This window comes from Ursus americanus, chromosome 34 (assembly GCF_024610735.1).
Source record: "Ursus americanus isolate L20-20 chromosome 34, mUrsAme1.1.p, whole genome shotgun sequence".
Classification (NCBI taxonomy): domain Eukaryota; kingdom Metazoa; phylum Chordata; class Mammalia; order Carnivora; family Ursidae; genus Ursus; species Ursus americanus.
Window position 1 is genome coordinate 593,163 of NC_142160.1, and position 18,526 is coordinate 611,688.

The 18,526-nt window shown below is 51.7% G+C and overlaps 1 protein-coding gene across 3 annotated transcripts in view; it reads right to left on the minus strand.

Annotated features, from left to right (window-relative positions):
• The window catches only part of IPPK (inositol-pentakisphosphate 2-kinase), a 45,116-nt gene that overhangs the window by 23,964 nt on the left and 2,626 nt on the right, over positions 1-18,526 (minus strand). For all 3 annotated transcript variants that reach the window (XR_015722958.1, XR_015722959.1, XM_045772567.2), the window contains exons 2-7: positions 14,756-14,803; positions 13,067-13,162; positions 10,638-10,704; positions 9,011-9,132; positions 7,309-7,398; positions 6-64 (exon numbers count right to left, since the gene is read on the minus strand). Coding sequence is in view for 1 of the 3 variants with exons in the window: in XM_045772567.2 (XP_045628523.1) it covers positions 6-64; positions 7,309-7,398; positions 9,011-9,132; positions 10,638-10,704; positions 13,067-13,162; positions 14,756-14,803 (482 nt within the window). In the remaining 2 variants the exon portion in view is untranslated. The remainder of the gene's footprint in view (positions 1-5; positions 65-7,308; positions 7,399-9,010; positions 9,133-10,637; positions 10,705-13,066; positions 13,163-14,755; positions 14,804-18,526) is intronic.

Sequence of the window (18,526 nt, forward strand, 5' to 3'; positions counted from 1 at the left end):
CTTACCCTGAGTAGAGGTCGAGGGGACAGTATTTACTTATCTGCTTCCACTTTCCGGTTGCCACCTGTGAAGAAAGCACCGTGTGCTATAAATGACCAGAGAGGGCAGTTCGCGGCCAATGCTCCCCTGAGATGACGAGGGCAGCACCTCCAGGGGCACATCATCACTAGTGGGGGCCGGGGCTTGACTCCAACCCCTGGAACCCTCAGCCCTCCTCTGAGCCTCAGGGGGCTGCCAGCCCAGCCCTCCACACGAGCAGAGAAGCTGGCAGCCAGGACCTTTTCAAAATGACACAGCAAAAGCTGCCTCTTTCTGCAGCCAGCAGCACACAGTCTCACAAAATGACACAGCTAAATTCTGGTAATCAGATCAACAAATCTTTACAATTGTAATTGTCAGGAAGAGGAGGGTGTGGCTAACAAGTAATTTCACGTTTTGGGGGAGAAGATAAATTGGCACAACCTTCTGAAAGTCAACTTGCTGGTTTCCATCAAATTTTAAACGTGGGTAACCCCTGACTTGGCAAATCCATGAGGAGTCACGAGGTCAAGGATGTTCACTGCAGCCTGACTGTAATAGTGAGGTCTGGAAACAACTTCACGGGGCATCTGCTCTCATGGGCCTGGACGGAGAAGGCCACGCGCTAATGAAGGAATGAATAAATGATATCCAGCTACTTACAGAAAGAGGCAAAATGAAAAATCACCAACATTTATTCAAGGAAAAAAGTTGCTAAGTGGAAATGATGTTACTTTGCTTCAAAAAAAAAAAAAAGGGTGCCTCCATATGTGCATATATCCAAATACACGTTGAAAAAGCCTTTGAGGGTACACAACGAACAATCCTCAAAGTTAGTTAAGTGAAAACAGCAATCAGCAGAGCAACTACTTATGGCGAGATCCGTATTTGCTTTATGAAAGTGTATGTGTCCATGCAGGTGCAAGCACACGCCAGGGTACACGTGGCCGAGGCACCATCTCATTCCCACTCGGTGACGTGTGTCTGTGCGGCACAGACAAGTCTGCGAGGATGTGCCACCTGACAACACGGGTTCCCTCGGAGACCGTCCGTATTTTGTCAGTTAAATCAGCAGGCACTGCTTCATGGTAAAAACCAGCTCTTAAAAAATCCATCAAGTGAATGGTGAGTGAATGGTGACAATGAAGACCTTCTCCTAAAGGGAACGGCTCGCACACCTTCTTTTCCCTAACAGCCTAGAAAGTCTCAACAGCACAAAGAAAAGACGGGGTGAATCAGCAAAAGTGGAGTAAAGTCCTCTGGAAATTCTCTCCTCCATGAGGACAATGAGAAAACCGGCAAACTGTCAGAATCAAAACTTTCAGAATTCTGAAAATTAACCAAAGGCTTGCAACAATCTGGGGAGCATTTACTCAAGAAAAATGGCCAACTCTAGGAACACTGAGCTTTGTGGCATTTTTAATGCTCTGTTCCCACCCCTCTCTCTAGTTCCAGGGAAACCTTAAAAACCAACAACCCTAATCCTGGTGAAAACAGAAGCCCGGCAGCCTCCAGAGGGGGCTCCAGAAGTTTCTCCAAACCTTCGTTCCCAAAGAATGGTCATTATGTGACCTATCCCTTGATTTCCCATCTTCGTCACCCGACTCAGAGCTCACCAAGTGCAAAAGGGGCATTTTCCCAAGGGGCATTTGTGAAAACTAGCACAGGTCACTGTTCAACTCATGGATACCTGAGAGAGTGGATAACAATTCAGTAACAGAAAAGTTGTGGCAAACAATTAGGCTAACCTAGAGCTAAAAAAGAAAAAGCTGAGGAATGAGATATACACAGGGCTTTGGAAAGCTCCAGCATAACCTGGGCACCTACAAGGCTCTGGAAGGACCTTAAAAGGCCCCCACCTTCTGCTGCTCTGAGGTTCTGAGGAAATGCAGGCTAAGCAGAGTTGCAGCTGCCATGCTGAGTGTTGACGGCGGGCCCTGTGTGCACACGGAGCCCCTCAGCAAATACTTACTGGTCGAAGGCATTCAGGAAAATCTCAGTGCTGAAAAAGTGTCAACCAAGAGTTTTTCATCTATAAAACTACCCTTTAAAATGAAGGAGTGATTAAGACACTGCCAGATAAACAATAACTTAAAAAAATTGTTGTTAGCTAACCTGCCCTACAAGAAATACTAAAGGGAACCCTTCAGGCTGAAATGAAACGGCCCTAGACAGTGACTGGAATCCATGTGAAGAAATAAAGAGCACAGCACTAAAGGAACTACACAGGTAGGTAAACATGAAAGACAATATAAATACACTCTGTTTGTAATTTTTTGATCCCAACCCCTTTAAAGACAGAATGTCCTCCCCATGGCATAAGGCAGTCGTCAAGCATCTGTATTGAGAAGCATACTGTGTACAAAGATTAATTTGTGAAGGGGAAGTCAACAAAGCCACAAGGAGCAGAGCTTTTGTAAACTCGTATTAACTGAGCTAGACTGTTTAGCTTAAGAGGTTAAATTAATGAGTGACTAGACAGAAAATTAACAACAAAAGACTTGAACCACACTCTAAACCAACCAGACCTAACAAGCATCTAGACAGCCTCCACCCAGCAAGAGCGGAACACACGTTCTGATCAAGCAAACATGGAACATTCCCAAGGAGACATGAAGTCATACAAATATTCTCCAAACATGAGTGAAATGAAATTAGAAATCAATAGCAAAAAAAAAAAAAAAAAAAGACAGACAGAAACTCACAAATATGAGAAATCTAAACACATTCCTCATCATCAATGAGTCAAAGAAGAAATCAACAGGGAAATCAGAAAACTGAGACAGAATGAAAATACAACATACCAAACTTTACGGCAGGCAGAGAGAGCAGGGATTACATGGAAATTTATACTTATAAACACCTATATAAAAAAGAAGAAAAATCTCAAATCAATAACCTATGTTTATACACTAACAAACTAGAAAAGTAAGGCACCCTAAATCCAATGCAGACAGAGGAAGGAAATAGTAAAGATTAATGCAGAAACAGATGGAATGAGGCACAGGGAGAAAAATGAAGAACAAACCGTACGTTCGTTGTTTCTTTGAAAAGATCAACAATTATTACAATCCTTTGGCTAGATCAAGAAAAACGACTGAAACAAGAAAAGAAAGAAAGGATGTTACTACCAACCTTGCAGAAATAAAACAGAATTTTAGAGGAATATTATGAACCAACAAATTAGACAAAATGCATAAACTCTTAGAAACACACAACTACCAAAACTGAGTCAAGAACAAACAGAAAATCTGAACAGAATAATGATAAAAGACTGACTCAGTAATCAAAAATCTTCCGACAAAGGAAACCCCAGGACCAGGTGACTTCACTAGGTAATTCTACCAAATGACTAAAGAAGAACCAATACTCAAGGTCTCCCAAAAAATTAGAGGGGAGAGAAGGAAACACTTCCTAACTTACTCTATGAAGCCAGTTATCACCCTGGTACCAAAACCAAACAAAACATCACTAGAAAAGATTACTGCAGGCCAGTATGTCTTAAGAAAAAACCTTCAATAAAAACAATAAAAACTAACCACATTTAGCAGCATATTTAAGGGTTTATACACCTATAATAAAGTGGGATTTATCCCAGAAATACAAGGGTGGTTCAACATATGAAAATCAATGTACTGACCACACTGATAGGAAAGCACCTCAGGACCATCTCCATAGATGTAGGACAAACTCTAATAGTCTTTCATAATTAAGAAAAACAAAAAACTCAAAAAGAACATCTATGACCAGCTCATGGTGACATTACACTGTGTGATGAAAAACTGACAACGTCCGCCTAAGATCAGGAACAAGATAAGGGTGTCCACTCTTGCTTGTACACAATATTGTACTGCAAGTTTTTTTTTTTTTTTAACGCTTTATTTATTTGTCAGAGAGCGAGCGAGCCCAAGCAGGGGGAGCGGCAGGCAGAGGGAGAAGCGGGCTCCCCGCTGAGCAAGGAGCCTGATGCAGGACTCGATCCCAGGACCCTGGGATCACGACCTGAGCTGAAGGCAGACGCTTAAGGGACTGAGCCACCCAGGTGCCCCTGTGCTGCAAGTTCTAGCCAGAGCAGTTAGGGAAGAAAAACAAAGGGCACCCAGATCGGAAAGAACGAAGTAAAATTATCCCTATTTGCAAGTGATCTGATCACGTATACAGAAAATCCTAAAAAACTACCACAACCAAAAAAACAAAAAAAATACAGCAAAGAAGCAGGTTCATCAAGGGTGACAGGATATCAATGTACAAAAAAACAACTGCATTTCTCACCTCACGCCCGTTAGAAAACAAACTAGCAAGTGTTGGTAAGGGTGTGCGCAAGTGGGACTTTCACGTCCCGGGAAGGAACGTGACATGGCCCAGGTGCTGTGGAAAACAGTATGGTGGCTCCTGATAATTAACAACAGTTCCCGTAAGACCAACAACCCTACTTCTGGGCATACAGTCAGGAGAACTGAAAGTGGAATCTCAGAGATACCTGCACACCCGTGTTCACGGGAGCATTATTCACAAAAGCCAAAAGACAGAAGCAACCCAGCGTCTGTCACTGGATAAATGGATTAAAAATGGGGTCTATATAGTCAACAGCCTATTAGTCTTAAAAAGGAAGGAAATTCTGACATACTTCACAACATGGATGAACCCTGAGAACATAAGTGAAATACAAATCCTGCATAACTCCATTTCTGTGAGGAACGACGGCAGTGAAATCACGGAGGCAGCAACGAGGCTGGCGGCCGCCGGGAGCTGAGGAAAGCTCAGTGTTGAGTGTTTACGTGGACAGAGTTTCAGGCTGGGCTGAGGAGAAGTTCTGGAGCTGGATGGTGCTGACGGTTGCACAACAACGTAACTTAATGGTTAAGATGGTAAGTTTTGTTATGTGTGTTTCACCACAACTAAAAATATATATTTAAAAAATCAATTATATTTCTATGTAATAAACAACCTGAAAATGAAAAGAAAAATACCACTTACAACAGCATCCAAAATAATAAAACTTAGGGATAAATTTAACAGAAGAAGTATAAGACTGACACACTGAAAACTGTAAGATAGCACTGAATGAGATTAAAATCCTGCATAAATGGAAAAACACCCTGTGTCCACAGAACACGAATCCTGTTAAGGTGGTGACACCTCCCAGATTGATTTGCAATTCGTGGATCCCATCAGAACGCCCAGCTGGTTTCTTGAGGGAAGAAAGAAAACTCTATTCACAGATGGCATGATCCTATATGTAGAAAATTCCAAAGAATCTACAAGAAAGCCGCAAAGCTGCAGGATACAAGACCAACATACAAAAGTCAGCTGTGTTGGGTGCCTAGGGGGCTCCGTCGGTTACCTTCTGCTCGGTCAAGACGGCAAGGTCCTGGGACTGAGCTCAGCGGGGACTCTGCTTCTCGCTCTCACACTGCCCCTCCCTCCGCTCGTTCTCTCTCTATCTCTCTCTCTCTAGTGGATAAAATCTTCAAAAAAATTTAGCTGTGTTTCTATATGCCAGCAATAAACAGTCTGAGAAGAAAATTAAAGAAGTAATTGCATTTATAATCATATTTACAATATCCTGAAAGAATATCTAGAAATAAATTTTAACCAAAGTGGTAAAAGACTTGCACCCTGAAGGCTATAAATGTTGCTGAAAGATATTTTCAAAGTCGTAAGTAAGTGGAAAGACGGCCTGTGTTCATGGATTGTAACTCGTAATACTGTTAAGACGGCAGTACTACCCAAAGTAACCTACGCATTCCTGCAATTTCTGTCAAAATCCCAATGATCTTTTTTTGCAGAAATGAAAAATCCAATCCCCAAATTCATATGTAACTATAAGGAGTCCCAAAAAGCCAAAACACGAAAAGGAAGAACAAAGCTGGAGGACTCAAACTTCCTGATTTCAAAACGGCCTGCGGAGCTACAGAATGAAACAAAGGGCCATCCTGGCGTAAGGACAGACGTGTGGGCCGACGGAGCAGAACACGGACAGACGTGCGGGCCGACGGAGCAGAACACGGACAGACGTGCAGGCCGACGGAGCAGAACACGGACAGACGTGCGGGCCGACGGAGAACACAGAGCCCGGACAGAAACCACCACATTCGCAGCCGCAAGACCTTCGGTGAGGGAGCCAAGACCATGCCCTGGAGAAAGGACAGTCCTTTCAACCAATGGCGCTGGGGAAACTGGAATTAAATGCAAAAGAAATTGGACCCCTATCTCCCTTCGAATACAAAAATTAACATAAAATGGATCAAAAACATACGGGAAAACCTTCATGACCTTGATTTAGGCGATGATTTCTTAGCTATGACACCAAAAGCACAGGCAGTAAAAGAAAAAGAAAAACTAAACTTCAGTAAAATTAAAAATGTTTGTGCATCAGAGGGCACTACTGACAGAGTGAAAAGGTAACAGAATGGGGGAAGATATTGCTAATCACATATCTCATAAAGGATTAATACCCAAAATATATACAGAACCCCTAAAACTCAACAACAAAAAGTAACCCAATTCAAAAATGGGCAAAGGACTTGAACCGAGATATCTCAGAAGAAAACATACAAACGGCCTATGAGCCGGTGACAAGGTCTGCAACATCACGAACCATCAGGGAAACGCGGATGAAAACCCCAGTGAGGGGCCACTTCGTGCCCCCGAGGGTCCCCTATAATCACAAACAGGGACAACAGCAAGTGCTGGCGAGGATGTGGAGCCATCAGACCTCATGCGTGGCTGGTGGGAATACAGAATGGTGTGAGAGCTGTGGAAAGAGCTTGTTTTGCTCAAAAAATTAAACACAATTTCTCGAAGACCCAGCAAGTCCACTCCTAGGACTCAGCCCACGAGAACAGAAAGCAGTGACTCAAACAAGCACGTGCACGTTCACAGCAACACTACTCTCAACAGCCGACAGGCAGCAATGACCCACACGTCCGTCAAGAGATGAATGGACAAGACGTTCCCATTCAGTACGAGCGGTCGACCACGCTACAGCGTGGATAAAACCTCAAAACCGTGATGCTCAGGGAGGAGGCCAGTCACAAAGAGGCCACGGCTGCAGGATTCCACTTGCAGGAAACGTCCAGAAGAGGCAAATCCCCAGGGGCAGGTGGCTGCCAGGGGCTGGCCGGATAGGGGACTGGGGACTGACTGCTAATGGGGTCAGGATTCTGTGAGGTGACGAAATGCTTCTGGGATTTGAGGATGACGGTAGCACCATCATGCGAATTTACTGAACTCCACGAACTGGACACTTCCAGTGGGCGACCTGCAGACGCCCCCCGCCGGCCTTACCTTGAGGTGCTGGTGCATGCAGTAGCGGCACACCCGGCGCTTCACCTCGTGCGTCACGTCACTGGACAAAGGAATAAACCCGCATTTGGGCTGCAAAATCAGCAAGTAAGGAAGAAAAGAATGTTTAGGGACCAATCCCATACCTTCCAGAAGATGAGATAACGGAGCGTGATACCCAGGAGAATCGGTGAGATTTTACGTCCCCGAGAGTTGCTTTCATCTGCAGCCCTGGTGGGAACGGACCCCTCCCTCAGCACGTCACACCCGATCCTGGCCGCCACGGAGTCCGAGGCCAGAGCTCTCATTGGGGAAAACCACAGGTGCCTCCGTCACGGACTAGACCAAGCACAACCCAGAGCCGCCTTCCTTCTGTGACAGGATGCGACAGGAGAGCCTCGAGGAGGGGGCCTGCCCCAGCTCCCAGCTCTAAGAAGCAGAACCTCATTTCCCTGGACAAGAAGTGACCAGGAAGGCCCATCTAACAGCTGTTAGGCTCCCAGAACACCTGCTGCCTTTTATTTATTTATTTTTGTTTATTTTTTGAGAGAGAGAGAGAGAGAGACCACGCACACGCGTGAGCAGGGGACAGAGGGACGGGGGAGAGGGAGAGAGAGATCGTAAGCAGGCTCCACACCCAGCACGGTGCCCGACAAAGGGCTCAATCCCATGACCCCAAGATCATGACCTGAGCCGAAATCAAGAGTTGGACGCTTGCCCCACATCAGGCTCTTCTGCTGTGAGCCTGCTTCTTCCTCTCCCACTCCCCCTGCTTGTCCCCCTGCTTGTGTTCCCTCTCTCGCTGGCTGTCTCTATCTCTGTCAAATAAATAAATAAAATCTTTAAAAAAAAAAAAAAAAAAAAAAGAGTTGGACGCTTAACCGACTGAGCCACCCAGGCGCCCCCATCTGCTGCCTTTTAAAACTACAGTGTCGGGGCTCAAGACTATGCTGCCTGTCGTCTGAGATGCGCGACACTCACCCTCCGGTTGGGCAAGCAGGACGTCAGTCCACACAGAGCACCTGGGGGTGTGAGTGCTCAGGGCCACGGGGTCACCCAGAAAACACTGCCACAGAGGTTTGGAGGAAGGAGACAGACAACGGCCTGGGACATCTGGGAGGCTTCCTGAGGGGGACATGGGCACAGCGGGCAGCAGAGCTGAAGCCAGGCCCTGGCCCTCCTCCACCAGGGGGACAAACCAGGGCTCTGAAAGTCGCACAGACTCTGGGCCTCTGGGGAGATCTCTCCTGAGTAGGAAGCGAAGGAAGAGAGCACCACCCATCAGACGGGCACCACGGGAACTGAGCTCCTGGAGCGCACTGTGGTGTCACCAAGCAGCCAAGGGGCACGGCTTGGAAGGAGGTGAGGAGGGGGCCTGGCGAGCAGCATCCTCCCAGGAAAACAGGGAAGGCAGGACCCAACACAATTCCTTCTGCGGCAGCCCCCTGCCAGCTCCACGTGCCAGCACCAGGAATGGGCCTAGAGCTGAGGCTCTGTCCAGTGGGGGGACCCAGAGCAGCAAGGTGCAGGTGACAGACATGGAGGAGCAGGAAGCAAGCTGAATCGAGGGGAGTTGGGGGCCAGGAAGGGGCCGTAAGGCCCAGCATGGGGACCCCAGGAGCTTCTGCTGCAAAGTGCACTCCAGGCAGAGACTCACAGACCCTCGTTCTCCTTCCCCCACATCTTCCCCCTGATGCAAGTTCACCTTGATCTCTACACACAGAATCGGCCGGTGCTCTGCAAAATGGTAGGTCTGAAGTCTGGCCAAATTGGGAAGGCACAGGGCATAGCCACTGAGAGTGTCCAGGTCCTTGTCACAGCGAGATTCTGAAAAACAGAGCCAAGAGAAGACCTGAGAATCAGCACAGGACAGACAAGATGACCAATGGCAACACGTGGACTCCTGCGGGGGAAGGCTCAGCCCTGCCCAAGAGAGGCAGTGGCCTCCGACCTCTGAGAGCCCCTCCAAGCCTCAGGAGGTCCTGCCTAAGGAGTGTTTATCTGGGGACTCTGGGTCACGCGAGTGTAACACTGTGATTCACGGCGGGGGTCTGGGCCCTGTGGAACCGGCTCCGCCGCCAGAGCGGCGGCCAGCTGTGTCTGTGTGCCCCAGCCGCACCCCAGGCTGGCACTCGTCCTCCATGTGGTCACACCTCATCGCCAGAAGCAAGCAGGGGCGCACAGATCCAGTGGAGAAGCCGCCCGGGAGCTCAGGCAGGTGTCTCTCAAACATGCCCCAGAGCCTCTCCCCTGGTCTGGGTGTCACCTGCGTCCCTCAGTGCGAGAAGCCTTAGCCATGAGGATAACGGGGAGTTCAGGTCCTTCTAGCAAATCATCGGACCCAAGGTCATTGGGGGGGTCCCCAACTGTGTAAGTGTTGCCAGAAGTGGGGGTGGTCTTGGGGACCTCCCCCACATCTGCAACTCCCTTGGCCCAGGAGCTGAGCGAGGAGTTCCCTCAGAGCCCTCCAACAGCTGCTTCCTGGGTCCACCCACCAGACGCGGGGCCCAGGAGCCACACAAGACGCAGCCTCTGGGCCCCGGGGGGAGTCAGCCTTCCTCCATGCACGTCATGAGGGCAGTAACAAGGCATTACTACAGTGAGGGACAGCTCTCACGACTGCCACGTCGGATACGTTTAATGGATAATTATGAAACAAAATGACGATGCAGAGCGCCCAGAGCAGGCACCAGTCTGCCCTCATCTGGGGAGGAACAGCCGAGACCCAGTCCTGCTGGGGTACGTCAGTGGCCTCCTTCCCCACCAGAGCCCTGCTCCGCACAGCACCCCACACGAGAGGCTCCAGGGCACAACTGTCCTGCTTGCTTTCTATTTCCGAATCACGGAAGGGCCACCTGCCCCCACGGACACCACATCCGGTCTCTGGCTGAAAGGACAAGCTCTCGTGTGCTCAGCGTCACTGCTGCCACGAGCAAGTGCAGGAAGGCGCGGAGGCGGTAGAGAGGCTGTCACCCACTGCGATTCTCGTCTGTCCACTGCCTGCAGGACGATGAGCACGCAGGTGCGTTCCCGCTCCTGGGCGACGCGACAGTCTGCTGGACCGCCGCAGCCGCCCTCCCCACCCTAAGTCTGCGCTACGCCAGCTCCCCTTCGGTCCCGAATGCATTTCATGGCTCAGATGCTCTCCGCAGGGAGGTGAGTATCTGACGCCCAGAACCGTAGTCACGCACCCCAAGCACTTCCAGCTAAGAATTAAGTTTCCGGCAGCAGAACCGCTGAAAACTACATCGACCTAACACGAGTAATGTGTTGAACACTTTCCAAACGGAATATTGAAATCGCCAACAGAATTTGCAAGCTCGAGGTCTTACCTGGTCTTTCAGACTGTATCTTTAAACAAAGCTGTTTCACGAAATCTAAAGGCAGCTGAACCACCTCCTGTAAGAACAAGTACGAAACACTCAGTGCGACAGGGTGAACGCAGCTTAACGCCACACAACTGCACACTCAAAAACGGTGAAAATGGCAGATTTCATCTTATGCAGATTTTACGTTAAAAAAATTACTCAGTATGTGGGTTTAGGAATAAAAGCTGCCCCGTTGTTTTGAGGACGCAACCAGATCAAACAGACACGAAGGTTTCTGCGCACAGAGCGGCAGGCCCTCCTCAGAGCACTGGCTTCCACGTCGGTCACCACGCCTGCGCTTCGGCTCCCACACCGTCCGGTGCTCACCCAGTGCGAGAAGAAGTCCCGCCAAGACAGGAGCGCGGGAGCAGATGGGATCCACCCGGAGCCACAGGTGACTCAGCTGCTCTCAGCACAGCGCCCACCAGCCCCCTTGCCTACGTCAGTCACCAAGGTAAAAAGTAGAACTGCATTTCTTTAAACAACCTTAAATAACCAATTTTACGATGAGTTCTATTTTAGGCATCCTTAACCCTTGACTACATTTACCAACCCTTGATTCAGACTCCTGAACCAGCGTGAACCACACCATCCTGCCTGACGGACTGACAGACGGATGGACAGAAGGACAGCAGTCGTCAGCAGGGCAGGCGGCCAGCACCTGCACAAAGTATTAACTTAGGAAGAACCACAGTTAAGACCACAGAATTCCTCTCCCGGAAGTGTAACATGGACGGCGTAGCCACACCTGCGTCCCTGCTGACGGGACCTGCCCTCGAAGGGGTGCAGGGACAGCTGCAGAGAAGGACGAACAGCCACCAGCCTAGAGGGCTGGCAGGTGAGCAGCATGTCCACGGTCTTCCAGACGCTCCCCCAGGAGAACAGCATCCCTCACTTATCATCACATCAAGTTCAAATAGGAAATCAAGGCTGCCCCGGTGGCATTCGCCTTGGGAGAACTAGGTCCACAAAAGCAAGGCCACACTTCTAAAATGCCATCAGTGTCTCAACCCCTGCAGTTCTAAGATGCAAGACCTGAAGGCACCAGGGAAACAGCCTCTTCCCTGTTTCCTAACCTCCAGCACCCCTGCAGACAGGCCCAGACCAGTCCCCAAACCGGGCATGACGGGTGTGCCTGTCACTCCGTCTGGGCCTCACTCCCGCGCGGGCCTGTCTATGTCTTGTCCCAGGACACAGGGGAGGGAAAGGCTCTCGCCAGGACTCCACCCCCTCCTTCAGCAACTGGCGTCAGCAGTCAGTGTCTACACATGTTGGTTTTGCCTGAACGTGGCCTTGTGTAGACCAGAGATGTCACATTCCTGCATTTCAACCGCGCCAGGGCCCAGGTCCAAGAAAGAAAAAGCAGGCTATGTTTCACTTTGGCAGTGTCTTCATGCAGAGGACGAGTGTCAGTGGGGTGGATATTCCCGGGATGTGACCTTGTGGGCTCACCTCATTTGCCCAGAGCCCTACCCACTGTGGACAAACACAACGCCACCTGGAGCCAGAGCGCATCCTGGACCCTGGGGGTACATCCTGATGCCGTTCCCACCGGCCAGACCACCGTCGGCTGGGACCCTGAGTTCCCCGCCGCGCTACGGGCCCCTCCTGGGAGAAAGGTTTAGAGCAACCCCCAAGTGCTGCGAACCAGAAAAACGCCCTCTCCTCAAGGAGAAAGCTGGCAGTCGGCATGGCTGCATTTGCTGAGACACCATCCAGGCCGGTCAGAGACACGGGGCTCCCACAGCCGTGGGTTTCTGGCCTTCACAATTCAACTGGACAGCTGGGGACCTCACCAGGACGGCCCTGGGCACTCTCGCCCTTGTGTAGCCCCGTACCGCCCAGGGCTGACCTCTGAGGCCAGCAGGATGCCGTGGAAAGGAAAGACCCAAGTCCAGGACAGGTCATCTCTCAGACCACTAGCTGGGACAGCCAGGGCGACGTCGTACAGACGCTCCGAGCCCTTCGCTGAGCCTATATCAGGAGGTACTGAGGCCCCCCGGGCAGCAGCCAGCACCGCCCTGCCAGGTCCACAGCAGGCCCACCGGGGAAGCAGAGGACCCCCGGCAGCAGAGGGCTCAGTGATGCCGTCCGGATCCGCCCTGAGAGCTTCACCAAGCTGGAGCCCCCTCTTGCCGGCAGGGTGGCGGGGACCAGGGGTCCTGGCTGATGTAGACCTCATGTGGTCTCTCTGAGCCTCACGTTTCTCAGCTAGAAAATGGGACTAGGACTACCAGCTCCATGCCTCCCGTGTAACCCTGGAGAGAAGCACTTGGAGACTGGAACACAAGGGCTGTCAGGAAGCACAAAGGTCCAAACTACAGTCAAGAAGCTGGTACTACTGACACGAAATGTGCCTGTGAATTCAGACTGTGTAAATCAAGGTCACTCACCCCACAATGGACATAGGTCTCCCCCAAAAACTCTTTCATGACATTTTTGCTGAAGTCCACTATGTTCTGTAGGTGTTGAAATATTTCTTCTGAGGTCTGTAAAAGAGAAGCACAGGGAGGCCTCAATGACCAGGGCAGCAACCGGCACCACGCAGGGCTGCCATGTCGTGGACACACACACACCAGGTGCCCGGGCCTCAGGGGAAGGGGAGCCTCACCACGGAGACCGCCAGACCCACCGGAGCTCCCGTCCTGCACCTCCACACCCCCTGCCCTCCTCCCACCCAGGACACGCCCCTAACCAATAGACTTTGAAAATCTTTCCCAGCCAAAAATCACCAGCTATTTTGATTTTGGGCCTCAGCAGCCAAATGTAGACTATTTCCACCCCCGTCAGAGGCTCTTAACCCAACAGACTGTGAGATCTGGGGGAGAAAGGAAACCAGCCCTGAGTCCCCTCACTCTGGCCCAGGGCAGCAAGTCCGAGGGCAGATGGCAGGGCTCTCAGGCCAGCAGGCTGCGGGCTCTCAGAAGGTCCCGAACTGAGGGGCCCCCCACGCCCCGTACCACTCGCAGACCGCAGCCTGCGTGGGAACAATGCCCGACGGAAAAGCCGGAGCGCTCCCAGGGGCACCGACAGCTGTGGCCACAGAGTTCCTGACAGAAAGCTCTTCTTGTCAACAGAACGACCCCACACAACTCCCCACCACTCACACGGCCAGTGTCGGCGTACCGTTCATAAAATAAAGGCAAACTGTTGCCTGAGAAGATGCTGCCTCAGTGAGTCTGAGCAGGAAACGCTGACAGAGGCATCCAGAGAACGTGGCCTTTCCAGGCGCTGCAGACTGCTCGGGGGCAGGGGTGCTGCGAGCTGCCTGCAGAAGGCTCCAGCTTCCATTCGGTGGAACCACAACACCCTGCACGCCTCTCGCAGCAGCTGAGGCAGCAAACGCCCTCCCGCCCGGGGCCACCTTCCTCCACGCTGACCACACCGTCCTAGGCCCCCCAGCTTTATCCCTCAGTCCCCCTGTGTCCTTCTGCAGGGCCCTTCATTTCCACAGCCATCCACTTCACCTGCCCCCTGGTGAGGGCTCCCGACCAGGAAGAGCGCAGACTCATCTCCCGCACTCTATCCGGGGCCCCTTCCACCCACCCCACCCCCCACTGTGGGGCAGGACCCATGGCCCCTGCCTGCTCTTTTTAATCACCCCCAGACAAACACTACAGCCGCTCCCCAACTGGAGGAAGACAGACACTGCCACTGGGGGACGGCTCGCTGAGCATGTCCACATGCTTGGGTGACTCAGCAAACAAAACCTGGCCTGCTGTGACTTGTGCCATCGTCCACCAGCTGCACCAACTCACCTGTCACAGCTATGGTCTCACAGATGGGGAAACCGAGCCAGCAGGGTGGCGAAGCTGAGCCCTGGCCCCGGGTGTCCTGGCCACAAGCAGGGCTCTCTGCCCGCTCCTGGCTCAGCACCCAGGACCTTCCCAGGGGTCCCAAAGTGACCCAGGCAGGTCAAAACGCTGGCCCCGCAGGAACTACGGACACCCCACTTTCTGCGCCCAATGCTGTGTCACATTTAAATTGCTACAATTAGCACTAATACTTCTGCATTAGGAAAAAAAAACAAGTTTTCTTAAATAATTGTTTTAATGACGGGGTGGCAAACTCATCAATCTTACCTTCTTCCTGCTTGGAGGGAACTTCAGGAAACGCAGCACCACACAACGCTATCGGGAAATGAAACAAAGTCTGGTCAGTGCCCACCCCAAGCCTGGGGACAAGGGGGTGGTTATGGGGAGGCGGACGAGGCCTGGGTCCCAGGGCAGCCAGGAAAACCGGACACCTCTGGCCCAGCCAGCTCGTTCCCAGGAATCGATCTTACAGAAACAGCTGCGGTGCACGGGAGACTGCAGCTGCTCCAGACAGGCGCGTGGTTCCTAATTCCAGGTAAAATGGAAACAACCCAAGGGGCCAACAACAGCGCCGTGGCTGAACACGGCAGCACGCCGTCCACGCTGCGGAGCGCCAAAACTGAGACCGATGTTCACAGACACAGAGGTGCAGTCGTCATCCACGGAGGAGCGAGGAAAGGCACAAAGGGGCTTCAAACGTACCCGTGCACGTGCATATGGCTACAGCTCCATTCATGTCAAGTTCAAAAGCTCGTAAGAGCAAGAGCAAGACCTGGCGACCACCCCGCAGGTGCGTGGGACTGCCCCTGAGGAACGCTCTAGAAGGGGCTGGTCACAGGATTGCAGGTCTATGCGCTCTGTGATAATCAAGCTACATATACACTTACGATCAGGCATGTTTCTGCAGGTTTGTCACACTTCATTTTTAAAAGTTCATAAAACAGGGCACCTGGTGGCTCAGTTGGTTAAGCGAACGCCTTAGGCTCTGGTCATGATCCTAGAACCCCAGGATCAAGTCCCGCATCGGGCTCCCTGCTCAGCGGGGAGTCTGCTTCTCCCCCTAACCCCCTCTCCGCTCATGCTCTCTCATTCTCTAATAAAATCTTTAAAAAAGTAAAAAATAAAGTTCATAAAATAAAAAGTTTTAAATAAGGTATACACCCTCGGTTTGTATGAAAAAGTCTAAAAGGACTCATCACCAATGACAGTGTCTCCAGGGAGTAACAACTGGGACAACTTCTTAACGTCCGTCCAACACAAAAGGCCGGGAAAGCGGAGAGCAAGGGACACCTTGGGGAGGCCCTGCAGCCTGACGCAGGGTAGCCTGCAGGGAACTGAGGCGGGGGCCCCACCGTTCATGCCCTCCAGGACACTACGAGAGGGTCTAGGATTTTCACAAGCTGAAAAAGTCAGCGAAGGGGGCATGACACACACACACACACATTAAACCATCTCAAAGCCCACACCAAAGGGCACAACTTCTCAGTTACAAAAGGAACAGAAGGGGCACCTGGGTGGCTCAGTCGTTAAGCATCTGCCTTGGGCTCAGGGCATGATCCCAGGACCCTGGGATCGAGCCCCACATCGGGCTCCCTGCTCCGCTGCAAGCCTGCTTCTTCCTCTCCCACTCCCCTTGCTTCTGTTCCCTCTCTTGCTGTCTCTCTCTCTGTCAAATAAATAAAATCTTTAATAAAGAAAGAGGAACAGAAGCATTCGCTGCTTCGAAGGTCCCAGGCTGGGGGGGGGGGGGCATGTCGTGTGCCAAGCAGCCTGGGAGACGCACCTGTGACCCACGGAGAACCCACCTCAGCATAGCCTGCCCTAACGCCACAGCCACGTGAATATCTGACGGCGCAGAAAGGGGACTCCAGCCGCCCAAGGGCTTTGCAGCCTTCAACACGGGGGCAAAGGATTTTCTACATGTTGACACTTGAGGTTGAGTAAAAAAGCGGAAAACAAAAACAGACAGGTAGGATTCCCAAGAACCCAATAAAACCATAAAATGGAAGCAAGTACACCAAAGCGGTGACAAAAATTATTCTCTTAGTGGGAAAATATTGGGGGCTTTTCACTTTCTTCCCTCCAATATTCTGTTTTTGGGCTGAGACAGCAAACAGTAATTAGGATCAAATGAGAATGAAAGACCACAAAAACACCACAATGAGGGACAGCTGCCCATGAGAAGCCAGAAGGAGGGAACCCGCAGTGGAATCGAGGCTTCAGGGCCTCCTGGCACAGACGAGGGGGAGGGTCGCCCTGCACCTGCGGGAACCAGCAGGTGCACCGCCTCAGGCCCAGAACACGCTGGGAAGACCGAAAGGCATTGGGGACCAGGCAACATCCTCCAAGGGAAAGGGAGAGAAACGCAACAGAAAGTCACCCCTCGGGGTGCTGCCCCCGGTGCCCCGGCCCTTCTGCTCGTGAGGCCCAGCCACAGCCTAGTCTGTAAGAACACCAGTGACAGAACCCCTGCCCACAGTGTGGTGAGGGCATGCGGGCTGAGGGCCGGGACAGGTGCTGGGCTGACAGCCCCACATAGAGCAGACAGCAGCAAGCCATGTCACAGGGGGCAGTCAGGACGCCACAGGGAGGCCAGACAGGAGGGGCATGTGGGCACAGCAGGGGCCTGCGGCAGGCAGGACATTCTCTTTCCCAAACTCCAGCTGCCTGGTCTATACCCACAGCTGCCACAGGAATAATGCAGTCAAAGATTCAAGCAGGGAGGGGGGGTGGGAGCAAGACCGTGGAGGTGTCAGCCCGGCCGAAATCTGGGGGCCGGACATCTAGGGGCTGGAGCAGAAGGGGCACTCAGGTGGTCCCTGAAGGGATGGAAAATCCGACAGCCAGAAGAGAAGTAGAAGGACTTTTGAGACAAACCCCAACTGCACGGAACACACAGTGCATGGTCCTAGAGAAGCACGAGGTCTGCGGGGAGCCTTCAAGGCCCCCAGCCCTGCCAGGCATCCACACACACGCAGCGAGGCAGGTGCGCCCGTGCTGCAGTCTGGTCCTTCTGCAGGCGACACAGAAACCTGGCAGACGTCCCTGGTCAACAGGGCAACTGCTGTCCGGACTGAGGAGGAAACGCACAGCAGACGGGGAAGCCACCGAGCCACCTTGGGAGACCAGGCCCAGGCGGGCACAGCCCGCACACCAGGACGGCAGAGCTCACCTCATCCAGGTCGGGGCTGGATAACGAATCGTAACATGTGACTGACTACAGGTGATCCTGGGAACAATTACAGGCAGGGCCACGAGCAGAGCTCTCTGGAGAGGCCTCCCCGAGAAAGAACCGCATCAGCTGTATCGATTTGGATGAGCACCGTGAAAAATTCCAAATAGAAAATAAGCTACTTGTTAAAAAAAAAAAATACTAGAGACAACAAAAAGTTAAGATTCTTTAAACTAGATTCAGCAGATAATTAAAGAACGGAGTGGCCCAGGGCTTGGGAAGATGCCATATTCAAAAACAAAAACACAAAAACAAGCCCAGATCAGAACCACCACCATCTGTTGCAGCATCTCCATTATGTACGATCTACGAATCAGAACCCTGAACCCAAGATGAGAAGAGGAGGAGTCCGACGGCTCCTGACTGCCTGAACCTCGCATCTTCAGGACCCAGACACCCAGGCCATCAAAACAACAGCAGAGGTAAAGACTCTGACCCCCCTCAGAATCTTAGAAAGGCTGTAAAACCTGAGAAGGCAGAAACGAGCTGCTTCCCTCGCACTTTTGCAGAAGATCCTTGTTGGCAGGTCTTTCGTGTTTACCTGTCAGCAGGGAGGAAGGCATCCCTGGAGCCGAGCGTGATGACCCCCAGGTGAGGGGAGCAGGATGGAGGGCAGCTCGCTCCCACCGCTGGGGACACTTCAGAGACGGAGTAACAAGCCACATTCGCAGCAACCTTCCCAGCACAGGGCAGAGCCAAAGCCACTGAGACGAGAAGGTAAGGAGGTGAGTGCAGACGGAGAAGCAGAGAGAGAAATCCCACGTGGCAGCACGCAGGACAGCAGCCACAGGCTTGAGCACAGCTCA